Here is a 12,677-nt window from a genome sequence, read left to right on the forward strand (position 1 = left end):
TAACTTTAAATTTGTTTGAGATTTTTATTCTTTTCATAATTTAATGTGAAAACTAAATGTTTATATAGAAAACAGGTCCACAGTTAAATTTTATGACAATGCAAGTAAATGTTCTTTTTTTTCTTTTTTTTTTTTCCCCCTCCCTTTTTCTCTAGCTCAACTGAGAAGTCATTTCCTTGGAGATCATCAGGTATGACCTTTTATTACATTTTTAAAAAATTGTGTGCTGCACATACTAAAAAAGCAATTTCATAACCTGCTTTCTTAATTTTCTACCTCTTGGTATAAAACAAAGCCTTTAATAGTAACAATATTTGGTGGCTTTGCTTCAAATTAGTAGTTTTTAATATGCTTAATTTTCAAACAGAATAGATGTGTATATGTCTGCTATTAAAAAAAAAAATCAAACCATTGGACATCAACATTTTTAATGTTAACCTGATATCTGCAAATTATCTTTTCCATGAGAAGGAAACACTGAGATGCCCTCAGAAAAGGCTATTGTATAATCTCGGACAGCTGGCCAATCATTTATATAAATCATGGTCTTAGCTTTCACAGTATTTCTCATACTCAAAAGAGTTGCCTGAAATGTTCATTTTCATTATGTTTCCATATGTAGAATATCTGGTAATTTCTAATACAGTCTAGTGTAGACCGGTAGTTTTTAATATGGTTTCTTTATCTTTTTGTCCTAAACTCACCTCATAGAAAGGATGAATGAAGAGTGGCCTGCCACTTTCATAAATATTTAATGTTTTCATACTCAGTCTTCATGCAATAAATGTTTGTTGACCACCATCATCACGTGCCTCCCACTATGCACATTGCTGGGTAGACAGTGATGGCCACGAGACACACGTGCCTCTCCCACCGTGGAGCAGCAGTGTAAAGGGTAAAAGCAAGTCCATGCAGTTTTTTAAGTAGTATAATAGACTTAAATATCTATATACTTTGGTGCTTTTCAAACAAGGCTTAAATTGAGTAACACTCAGACTACCAAATGCCTGGTGTCTGAGCTTACCTGAATTGGCTACCAGGATTCTGTTTCTATTTATAGTACATACAAGACACTCTGGTGTTTCACAAAGCAGCTATTTCCAAGAAACGTAATGTTTATGCAAACCATAGATAAGGCAGAAACGTGGAAAACAGTAAAATATAATAATTTAATACAAGGAGAGACATGTAATGAAATAATATATTATTGACAAATAAGTGTTACGTGAGAAAAAGTGGTGTAAGTGGACAACTCACTTCAGAGACAGCTTTGCAGAGAAGGTGGGCCTGCAGCCTGGGACTTTTGGGTGGTCAGTTTGTGGAGAGGACGTTGCCATTGAGCCACAGAAGAGAGGGCAGAAATTTCATGTGGGAACATTTGAAACTGGTTTGGGAGATGTGGAGATGTGCAAAGGCTAGAGAGCCTTTACATCACGCTATAAAGATCTGTGAATACAAGTACTTTGAACTCTTTACAATCGAACAGGACATTGACCCCTTTGACCACAGCGCTGCAGGTCTGCCTTTACTGATCCGTTATGCTGATCTGTCAACATATACTTGTGGGACATTAGCAGTCAGGTGTTTCCTTTCGGTTCTCTGTCACTCTGTCATTGTGCTGTTGTGGTGAGATTCTGGGCAAGTTTGTGTTTTGGTTTTTTTCTTTCTATATTGAGGAGCCCTGGTGGCACAGTGGTTAAGAGATTGGCTGCTAACCCAAAAGTCAGCAATTCAAATCCACTGGCCGCTTCTTGGAAACCCTGCACACATGCATGTGAACTTAATTTTTTGTTTTCTATCTTTTTACCATACTAGCTTTATTGAGATAGAATTCACATAACTATGCAATTCACTCATGTAAACTGCACACAATTCTGTGGTTTTTACTGTATTCACAGAGTTGTGCAACCATTACCACAATCAATTTTAGATACCTTTATCACCTCAAAAAGAAACCTCGTATCCTTTAAGTGTCACTCCTCATTTCCCCTCAGGCCCTCTGGCCTTAGGCAATTACTAATCTGCTTTCTGTCCTATCTAGAATTGCCTGTTCTGGACATTTCAGGTAAATGAAATCATGTAATATATGTTTCCTTCTGACTGGCTTATTTCACTTAGCATAATGTGTTCAAGGTTCATCTATGTCATAGCATGTATCAAGACTTCATTTCTTTTTACGGCCAAATAATATTTCATTGTATCAGTATACCACGTTTTATTTATCCATTCATCGTTGGTTATATGATGGAAATTTGGGTTGTTTCTCCTTTTCTACTATTATGAATAATGCTGCTAGGAACACTGACGTACAGGTTTTTGTGTGGCGTTTTCCATTTTTCTTTTCCCTTCTTGTTTGTGTTGTCCTTTCTCTTATGTCTGTACCTGGAGGTGGGATTGCTAGGTCGTATGATAACTGTATTTAACTTTTGAGGAACTGCTAGACTAGTTTCCAAAGTGGCTGCACCATTTTGCCATCCCAGCAGCTGTGTACAAGTGCCCAATTTCTCCACATCTTTGCAAACACTTGTTATTATCTTTTTTATTGTAGACATCCTGTTGGGTGTGAAGTGGTATCTCATTGTGGTTTTCGATTGCATTTTCCCCGTGGCTAACATAGCTTTTTTTCTTTAGTTAACTTTTAGCTTTAGCTCTTCAAGCAATGATGAAATATAAAGCTTGTTGTATTTTAATCTTCCCAGTTGCTTTCATATTGGTTGTTGGTTACTTTTTAAAAATAATTCTTCTCCTGATTCTGAAAATAATGTATGCCAATCATAGAATATTTGAAAATACAGAAAAGTATAAAAAGAAGATTAAATTACTTACGATCAGTATCATCACTTAGTCTTTCTGTGCATGTATGTTATACATTATTTTTTTCTTTTTAAACAAAATTGGAAACATACCATATATGCAGTTATATTTGCCACTTTTTCATATACTATAGCATAACTATTTACTATTTAATGTAAAAGTCTTCTCTAAGTTTATCTTTAATACTACGTAATTAATTTATTCTGGAGATATGTCTTGATAGCCTTGAACAATTGCCTGGCACACAGTTGTCAATGTTTAGAATAAACATCTTTGCCCTCTTAAGAGTTTTAGGTTTAATGGAGGTGAGAGATATTAAGCCAGAAACTATGTATACCTCACAATTGGTAGGGAAATGCTATAAAAGAGAGCTATAAGTATATACCATATTTACGTTTATCTGTGTTATTATTCATTCCAGTTGTTTTTAATTTTTCATTTTATAAATAACATTGGGATAAACATACCTATATATAAAATTTTATCTTGTACCTTTGATTTACCTGGGGCTAGATTTTTTAGGAGGAAAATTATTAAGTTAAATTATATGATCATTTTTAAGGCTTTTGATATGTATAACCAAGTTGCTTTCCTGAAAGATTTTAACAGTTCTCTCTTGGTCCAGGTATGTGAGATTGATGCTCTCATAGTTTCTCACTAGTGTCACTGTTCGCGTTTCTGATTATCTAGAAGTAAAATATCCTGTATTTTGCCCTTCTCCCCACCTTTTTTTTTTTTTAATCTATTGGAGTGTGTTAGTGTTTGACAGGAAAGCATTCATCATATCCCAAGGGGATAATAGTTGTGTCAGTCAGGGTCCAGGGAAACTGAACCCATTATGTTGTTCAATACTAAACCAAAACCAAACCCAGTGCTATTGGGTTGATTCCGACTCACAGTGACTCTATAGGACAGAGTAGAACTGCCCCATAGAGTTTCCAAGGAGCGCCTGGTGGATTCGAACTGCCGACCCTTTGGTTAGCAGCTGTAGCACTTAACCACTATGCCACCAGAGTTTCCATGTTGTTCAATATAGGGAATTTATGGTTATGAAAGTGTTGGTTGGAACGTTTGGGAGATCAGACAGGATGGTGAAGCACCCCGGGGATTAACGATACCGGGAGTGCTACCACGTCTAGGGCTGCAGGAACATAGGGCAGGTGGCTTTGTCAGAGCCTGGGAGCTGGGGCATCTGTGGGAGGTGGGAGAGTACTCCTAGTGTTAGCCGAAGAGGAGATACAGCCCCTGCCAGAAACACTGCCTGAAGTGAAACAGGAAAAACAGTCTGGCTTCTCTGTGCATTTCTCCTCCCAGTCTTCACCAGCCTGTACAGTGGCCAAACAGCTAGAGGGGGCAGTTGTAGTTTTTTAACACCCAGAGGCTAGATAGGCATTGTTGCTAATTTATGGTGCAGAGAGAATGAGCTTAATTGTGATGACACATGGTTGGGGATGAAATATCTGGAGCCTTGGCATCCTTTATACCTCCCATCCTTCCAAAACTTTCACTCAGCTTCGGTCACTTGACCACCGTCTTCAGGTTTTTGCCATATGCACGTACCAAATGCGCTTAACATTTTCTTTAAATTAAGTTTGTCAGTCCCTTTTTTTAACTTTTCATGCCCCTGCACAATCATCCTACTAATGTGCTAGATTTATAGATATTTTTTTAATATATACATGAATTTCACACAAATTTTTTAGGTGATTTAAAATACATAGCAATTAATTAAATGTTATCCAGATAGCCTCCCAAATAATTTTTTTTTGGGGGGCGGGGTTTGTCCAGCTAGCCTCCCAAATACTTCAGTATTAGAGAAATACGACTGCAGTTCTCATCTGTCCTCACTAGGGCTACATCTGTAATTCACACTTAGTAATTATGCCTGGATTTTTATGTTTGTCAGAGCAGTCTTACCGGAACTCGCATTCAATCCTAGGAGTTACATTCATTTAGTCTTTTTTTCTTTTGAGGGGAAGAAGAGAGTGTATTAACCTTCAAACACAGCGATCACAACTGGTGTTTAGTCCATTTTTTAATATTTTAACTATAGAAAAGTTTTTTTTTTTTTAATTTACCTGTTTTCAACCATACTTAACAATATTTAATTTGTTAACATGGCAATAAACTATGAGAGTAGAAGAGTTGAAATTTGGCTTTATGAATAATAAAATCTGCTGCTTCACATTTCTTTTAGCTACAGACGCTTTTTAGAAGTTTGTTTAAAAGTAAATAATCAGGATAAAATGTCAGTTTTGCTGCTGCTTTTACTATGAAGTTTAGCTGTTTTTTTCCTCTACCACTTTATGAGCAGAGATACTAGATGTAAATTATCTTGCTTTTAGAATTAGTTAGTCTTTTTTTTTTTTTTACACAGCATGAGGTAAGGGTGGCTCAAAAGGTGAAAAATATTGAAAAGGTCTTCAGGCTGCTTTGTCTTTGGCTACTTTGTCTTTTGGGCTTTGCTAACAAAAGAAAGATCTTTATTCATTTTCTTGTTCGTTTCCCAAATAAGAAAGAGCTACACAAAAGGATTTAAGATGGAAGGACTCTTCCTCATTTTTCTTTAGTATCTTGAATCTTTGCTTGCAGACAGTTTCTCTACCTTTTTAAATCACTTTTACAAATTTGGCTTGAAAAGCTTAGCGCTTTAAAAGCTTTTTAACAATAAAGTGTGTTGTTAGAGGACAGTGGTTTGATCACTGCCTGAGAAAGACCTCTGCCTACTTCTGTGTTTTCAGATGTTCCCTTCTGTTGAAATGCAGAAAACTGAGACCAGCTGCTGAAGTTTGTTTTTAAAAAGCTGACTTTCTGCAGCATCATATTCAGGATGCCCTAGGAAAAAAAAAAAAGATACCCATTTCTGTGTGATTCATTTCAGGAGACTCTGGTTTGCTTGTTTTTTGTGGTTGGTTGGTTTGTTGTTTTTTAACCTGTAGTAATGACGGTAGAGCGGGAGAAAGATGTGGCAGTCTGCTTTGGTAAAGATTTATAGCCTTGGAAACCCTGTAGGGCAGTTTTACTCTTCCCTATAGTGTCACTATGGGTTGGAATCCACTCAGTGGCAGTGAGTTTGGTTTGGCTTTTGGAATGATGGTAGACTCTTTGAAGGTAAAAAACCAAAACTCCTAAACTCGCATTTTGAAGTTTGCAAGCTGCAAGGTATACTTCACAAAGAGTAGGGAGGAACCGTCTATTTTACAAAACATTTTTATTCTCCCAGGTGAGTTGGGAAATGTCTTAAAGAGAAGGTTCCCCAGAAGTAATAAAGTAGTTTTGAAGCATTCATACTTCATCATTATTGTGCCTTTTACACTCCCTCCAGACTTTCTAGCTTATTGGAGTTAGGTATTTGCTCTCTAAAAACATTAAAGTACATCTTTTTGTCTTTTATGAGGAGGAGGGTTTATTGTTTTTTGCTTCAGCTTTGTCTTTTCCTTAGCCTTGCATTTCTTAGAAGTCTAAACATTTTTGTTTTGTTTTTATGTGCATTCTGCTAGAAATGAGTTAAGAGGAAATGTTATCCTAGTGTTTCCTTTATTGGTATGAGTCATTTTTCCATTGTTCACTTTATATCTCTTAACATTTTGTTTATTTATACAATCCCTTATGTTCCATCAAAATTTGAGGTTGCTTTCAAGAACACATATAATAAAGAATTAAACATCAGAGTCACGGAAAATATAAGTTAAAATAATAGGTAAAGGCCTGAGAAAAGTAAGAATGCAAATATACGCACATAAAATCGTACTTCTTCATGATGGAAAATACTGTTCTGAATATTTCTTAAAGAGAATTCCTTGGACTTACCTCTTATTTAAGAAAAATCGCACCAATTCAGTCATAAAAGTAACCATACACAGAGTATGCTGCCCGCAGGAAAAAAAGAATACTTTGAAGCTGTAGATTGAATCCATTTGTCAGACTGATCATTGGTTGTTATTTATCTCTTCCAGCCACATCCGGTAAAGTGAATTTTGCTGCAAAGTCACAATTTCAGTTTTTGTGCTGGGTTGGGAGGGGGGAGGTGGGTAAGAGTATAAGCAGTTGCCAGATTTAGTACTTAATATGTAAAATGCATGAGGGGGAGAGAATCAGCCCCAGAATCTATGGCTTTTGCTGGCCCCGCTCCGCCTCCTCCCCTGCAGATTACAAGGAGCCCAGAGCACGGTTGTATCCCCACCGGCCAGAGAATCAGCCTCATTGTTTTTAAAGCAAACGCAGTTCTTAGAAGAAGAAAGTGTTCAGGCAATAGTTGTAGGAACAGTTATTAATGATTGTTAAGTAAGTGATGGGGAATTAGTGGTCATGTGTAAGAAACTAAAGAAACCAAAAAAGGTCGGTGTCTGTGGTAAACCAAAGGACACAGGAGCATTGGAAAGTGAGGGAAATTTCTGGTTGGCCCCAAAGGATTAAGGGGTTAATAGATGAGTCTTTTGCAATGAGTAATAAATAGATGAAAAAAGAATACAGTTCCATATGCTAAGGATTTTTGATGTTTGACAGCAAATATGGAAGGAAAAGGAAAAGATTGTAATAAAATGGAAACACTAAGCTAAAGATCATTTAACTTCACAGTGCTGCATTCATTTACTGTATGTTACATGTATTGATGCACCATGATTTTCACATTCTGTCCACTTAAATCTATTGCGCTGCCATTAGTAGTTAATATATAAAACTAAATTTAAGGCTTTTTACCAAACCAAAAAACTAAAGCCATTGCTGTTGAGTTGATTCCAAGGCATAGCAACCATATAGGACAGAGTAGAACTGCCCTCATAGGGTTTCCAAGGAGCGGCTGGTGGATTCGAAGTGCCTGCCTTTTGGTTGGCAGCTGAGCTGTTAACCACTATGCCAGCAGGGCTCCTAATAGTTTATAGGGACTAGGTTCTGCATTTTGTTTATATATTGAAATTTTGTTTCTAAACAGTATGGACACAAGTTCCCTCGACCCAGGATGAGTTTTATATATATTATAGAAACCCTCGTGGCATAGTGGTTAAGAGCTATGGTTGCTAACCAAAAGGTAGGCAGTTTGAATCCACCAGGCGCTCCTTGGAAACCCTATGGGGCAGTTTTTCTCTGTCCTTTAGGGTCACTATAAGTCAGCATCAACTCGACAGCAGTGAGTTTGGTTTCATATTATATATAACTACTAAAGATAAAAGAAAAATGAGAGGCTAATTCCTAAGTCAATTTATCTTTCTTTTTTTTACATCTGGAGCAAGTAATTTACAGCACAAAAAAGCATCAGGATGTCAAGAGATAAGACACGAACCTAGATGGAAACACTTTATGCCTCAGTAGAAATAAACTGAATTTATAAAGGCGATATAGTAGGGAGTTAAGTTGTATATATTCACAAATGGAATATTAAATCAGCAATCATGTGTAAAGGACTATTATTTAATTGATGACTTTGGATCTTATGATTTATTGTGGCTATTTTTTTTTTATAAGCTGTACAAAAGACATAATTTTATTATGTATTCCTTTATGTTTCTTCTTTGAGTACTGGAAGGAATAAGAATTTTTTTGAAAACCTGCCTTAGAATCAAAGTTTTTCCTTCCTGATTTTTTGCAGGCCTATTTTTATTTTGTCACTTACTCAGGGCAGGCCATCTTCTTCCCACAATAACTGCAGTGCTATAGCTTTCTGACCACCACCACAAAGGTTTTTCTTAGCTTTTTGAATTTTATATTATACAAGTAAGGCAGACTTTATTTTTTTTAATAAAATAAAAGGTGCAGCCCTTAATGAAATAACTGATTCAAGCAAAGACTGTCAATAAAAAAAAAATGACTAAAATATCTAGGTTCTCAACTCTAGCTGCACGTTAGAATCAACTAGGGACTTCTTAAAAATACCAGTGTTGAGGACACAACCCCCAGACTAAATAAATTGAAACCTCTTTGTGGGACTCAGGCTGCAGTAGTTTCTAAACTCTCCTTCCCACCTTCTACCGTACGTGACTGCCATGTGCAACCAAGGTTGAGAACCACTGCATTAAGAGAAAGGTTGATGGTAAACTTGACAGTCAGGCTGCCACCGTCAGAAATGGCTGATGGATCTTAGCAACACTGAAAATTACGATACGGTGTGAAGAACATAGCATCATCTGTAAAGTAGTCTAACCACGGAGGTTTAACTTGCACACTTTTAGCTCTTTCTGCTTGTAAGAAAGTATTGGGAGTAGAGAATTATGTAAATAACACCATGAGAAAATCATTAGGCAAATCCAGAATGTGGTGCATCCTACAGGTTTGTTGCTATGGTTTCCTGTGATTTAGTGAAAATAAGTAGGTGGGAGCTCCTTTTTAGATTAAGGGACTGAAATAACAATAGCAGTCAAATGCAGTCAGTGAGACTTATTTGAATCTGTCTAGTGCTAACCTAGGGGTCGGCAGTTCATATCCGCCAGGCGCTCCTTGGAAACTCTATGGGGCAGTTCTGCTCTGTCCTATAGGGTCGCTATAGTCGGAATCGACTCGACGGCACTGGGTTTTTTTTGTTAGTACAAGCCAACTGAAGAAAGCCATTTCCCACCCCCAAGACTGTGGCCCCCAGACATCTGCTAACTCAGAACTGAAGCCACTCCACTATTTAGGCAAAAATTAGACAAGCCTGTAAAACAAACACTAACACATGTGAGGAACATGCTTCTTAGTTCAATCAAGAATATGAGACCAAATGGGCAATACCTGCTCAAAAACAAAAATGATAAGGCAGGAAGAGACAGGAAAACTGGACAAATGGACACAGGGAACCCAAAAGGGAAATGGGGAGAGTGCTGACACGTTGCGGGGATTGCCGCAAATGTCACAAAACAATTTGTATATAAAATTTCTGAATGAAAAACTAATCTGCACTGTAAACTTTCACCTAAAACAATAAATTTTTTTTTAAAAAGCCATTTCTCAGGCTATCAGGAAATTTTAACTATAAACTCATTACTAGATAGCATTGTGGAATAATTGGTTTTGTAGAGTCCTTATTTTATAGAGATATATACAAAAGTATGTAGAGGTGAAATGGAAATGACCTGATGAGAGGGATTTGTTTTAAAATTCTGTAAGAAAGGAGTAAATGGAGCAAGTGTGGCAAAATGTTGGTAATTATTAAATTAAGTAGGGGAAGCCTATGGGGTCTCATCATACCTTTATCTCTGTGTTTATGTATGTTTGAAATTTTTAAATACAAATTTTTAAGTCAAAGAGTTGAAAATATTGAGGTTAACATAGTCCATCAGAGTGACATGTGTTAGAACCAGCAAAATGTTGACCATACTCTGAAGGTTAACAAAAAAAGACACAAACCCATTGCTGTTGAGTCAGTTCCAACTCATAGCGACCCTGTAGGTTAGCCCGAATACAAATAGTTTAAAGAACCGAACTACCAGATAATGTGAGGTTCCCAGCCAGTGGGTGTTACTTAATTTGTGTTTTTCCATGTTTGGGATTTTGTTAAGTGAATCTCTGTTAAGCAAAATTACCTCTGCTGGGAATCAGCCTTTCCACTAGGTTAGAACTATGAATTTATCGCTACATTACACGCATGGGCCACTGCCAAATAAGAATTACCATTTTGCTTTAGCTCATGTATACCTGAATGTTCCTAAACCACGTGATACATGAATACATAACATCCCCAAAGAGTTTAATCATAAGTTAGTACTTTGTGTGAAAATTAAATATCCAGTTTCAGCCTCTAATATTTTATATATGATACAAACATGCCAGGTGAATATTTACATTTTTTCATGTTTGATGATATGTGAATAAAGGTTCTGTTAACTATCTAAAATAAAAAAAAAAGAAATTGGTAAGTCTGAAAGCTTCTCTTTTTCCGTTCTCCCTCCTCACGGAGCCACAGTTTCTCAGTTTACAATTGCTGCCTTGGGAGACAGCTGGAAAGGCTACCATTTATAATTCCACATTTCATTCTTATACCAGAATTGGTTTGCATTTACCTTTATCTTGATAACCTTCACCAAAAAGACAACCCATTGGGAAAATATAGAAAAACCTCACTTCAGAAGAACGATTCATTTCTTTTTGTGGTAAATATCATCTTTTATAGTTTGTTTTAATTTTAGAAGTTTTTTTGTTTGTTTTTAGCATACATAATCTATCTTGTATCTTCCACTGCCAAATATTCCCATTTCTACATTTGGTAACATTTTTATTTTTCACTAAAAAGAATAAAATGTATTTGAAAAAAAAGCAGAGTTATTTTGAGCACTTAAATATATTTTCCATAGGCTACTGACTTTTTACATCACATTGAATCCCTTATTTATGATTTGTTCAAATATATGGTCCTACAGGAAACGAGAGCCCTATGTTCATTATGAGCACCTACATGTTAAACACAACGTTGGACACTTTATCTGTGTATCCACTTCTTTTCAACTTTATATTTCTTAACTCCCATGTTTTTCTAGTTGTCCTTTAACAGTTATAAAGTATACATTTTTTATGGATGGCTTGACACCTGTATTTTAATTTGCACCCAGAGTAAAAATCCTTAGTAAACACTCATTTTAAAATGATTGTTTATGGAACTTCCTATTTAGTTGATTTTTTTTCCTGAAAATTATTTTTAATAATTTTTGTAGAGGGTCAGCAAAAAAGAGGACCCTCAACAAGCGGGGTCCTCACAGTGGCTGCAACAATGGGTTCAAACATAGCAGTGATTGTGAGGATGGTGCAGGACCAGGAAGTGTTTCGTTCCATTGTACATACGGTTGCTATGACTCAGAACTGACTTTACACCTAACAATAACAACATTCTTGGACGGAATTCAGGAATTTTAAAATATTTATGAGCAAGGTAGTGCTTGTTTTAGTCATCTAGTGCTGCTATAACAGAAATATGACAAATGGATGGCTTTAATAAATAGAAATTTATTTTCTCACAGTTTAGGAAGCTAGAAGCCTGGATTCAGGGTGCTAGCTCTAGAGGAGGGCTTTCTCTCTGTGTTTGATCTGGAGGAAGGGCCTTGTGTCTTTTGAGCTTCTGCTCCTGGATGATCTTCATGTGGCTTGTCATCTCTCTTCCCCTGTCTCTTCTTGCTACCTTGTGTTTATTCTTTTTTATATCTCAAAAGAGATCGACTCAACAATCTTGGAGGTAGAACAGAAGCACTAAACACATTATTAGGCTAATAACTGGGATGTTACATGAAATCATGGCCCTAAACCACCAAACTAAAGAAATAAATCCATGAGGTGTTTGGTTGTACATAATCAGCCTCAGTCGCTACTCTTTTTTTTTTTTTTTTGTCCTCGTTATAAATACATCTGTCACACAACTTTTGCCAGTTCAACTCTTAACAGGTGTACAACTTACAGCAATAACAATAATCAGCTCTGTAACCCTATGCTTAATCGATGAGATTTTTCCATCACCGTTAACTTTCTTTTTCTCCTTCCCTTTTGCCCCTGGCAACCCACTAATAAATTTTGTTTGCTATACATTTGCCTTTTCTTGTCTTTTTATGTAAGTGAGGTCATATAATATTTGTCCTTATATGATTGGCTTATTTCACTCAGCATGATGTCTTCAAGCTCCATCCATACTGTAGCATGTGTCAAGACTTCATTTCTCCTACTGTCTGAGTAGTATTCTATTGTATGTATGTACCACATTTTGTTTATCCATTCATCTGTTGATCGGCATTTGGGTTGTTTATACCTTTTGGCTATTATGCATACTGTTGTAGTGAACATTGGTGTACATGTGTCCCTTTTTGAGTCTCTGCTTTCAAGTCTTTTGTGTATATACCTAGGAGTGGAATTGCTGGGTCATATGAGAGTTCTATTTTTAGTTTTTTTGAGGAACACTATTTTCCACAACG

General features: G+C 36.4%; 1 protein-coding gene across 14 annotated transcripts in view; it reads left to right on the forward strand.

Annotated features, from left to right (window-relative positions):
• Positions 1-12,677, forward strand: part of PKP4 (plakophilin 4) — a 312,885-nt gene that overhangs the window by 208,159 nt on the left and 92,049 nt on the right. For all 14 annotated transcript variants that reach the window (XM_049888796.1, XM_049888795.1, XM_049888800.1 and 11 more), the window contains one exon: positions 156-190. In XM_049888796.1, coding sequence (XP_049744753.1) covers positions 156-190 — 35 coding nt within the window. The remainder of the gene's footprint in view (positions 1-155; positions 191-12,677) is intronic.

Source organism: Elephas maximus, chromosome 6 (assembly GCF_024166365.1).
Source record: "Elephas maximus indicus isolate mEleMax1 chromosome 6, mEleMax1 primary haplotype, whole genome shotgun sequence".
In the NCBI taxonomy this organism is placed as follows: domain Eukaryota; kingdom Metazoa; phylum Chordata; class Mammalia; order Proboscidea; family Elephantidae; genus Elephas; species Elephas maximus.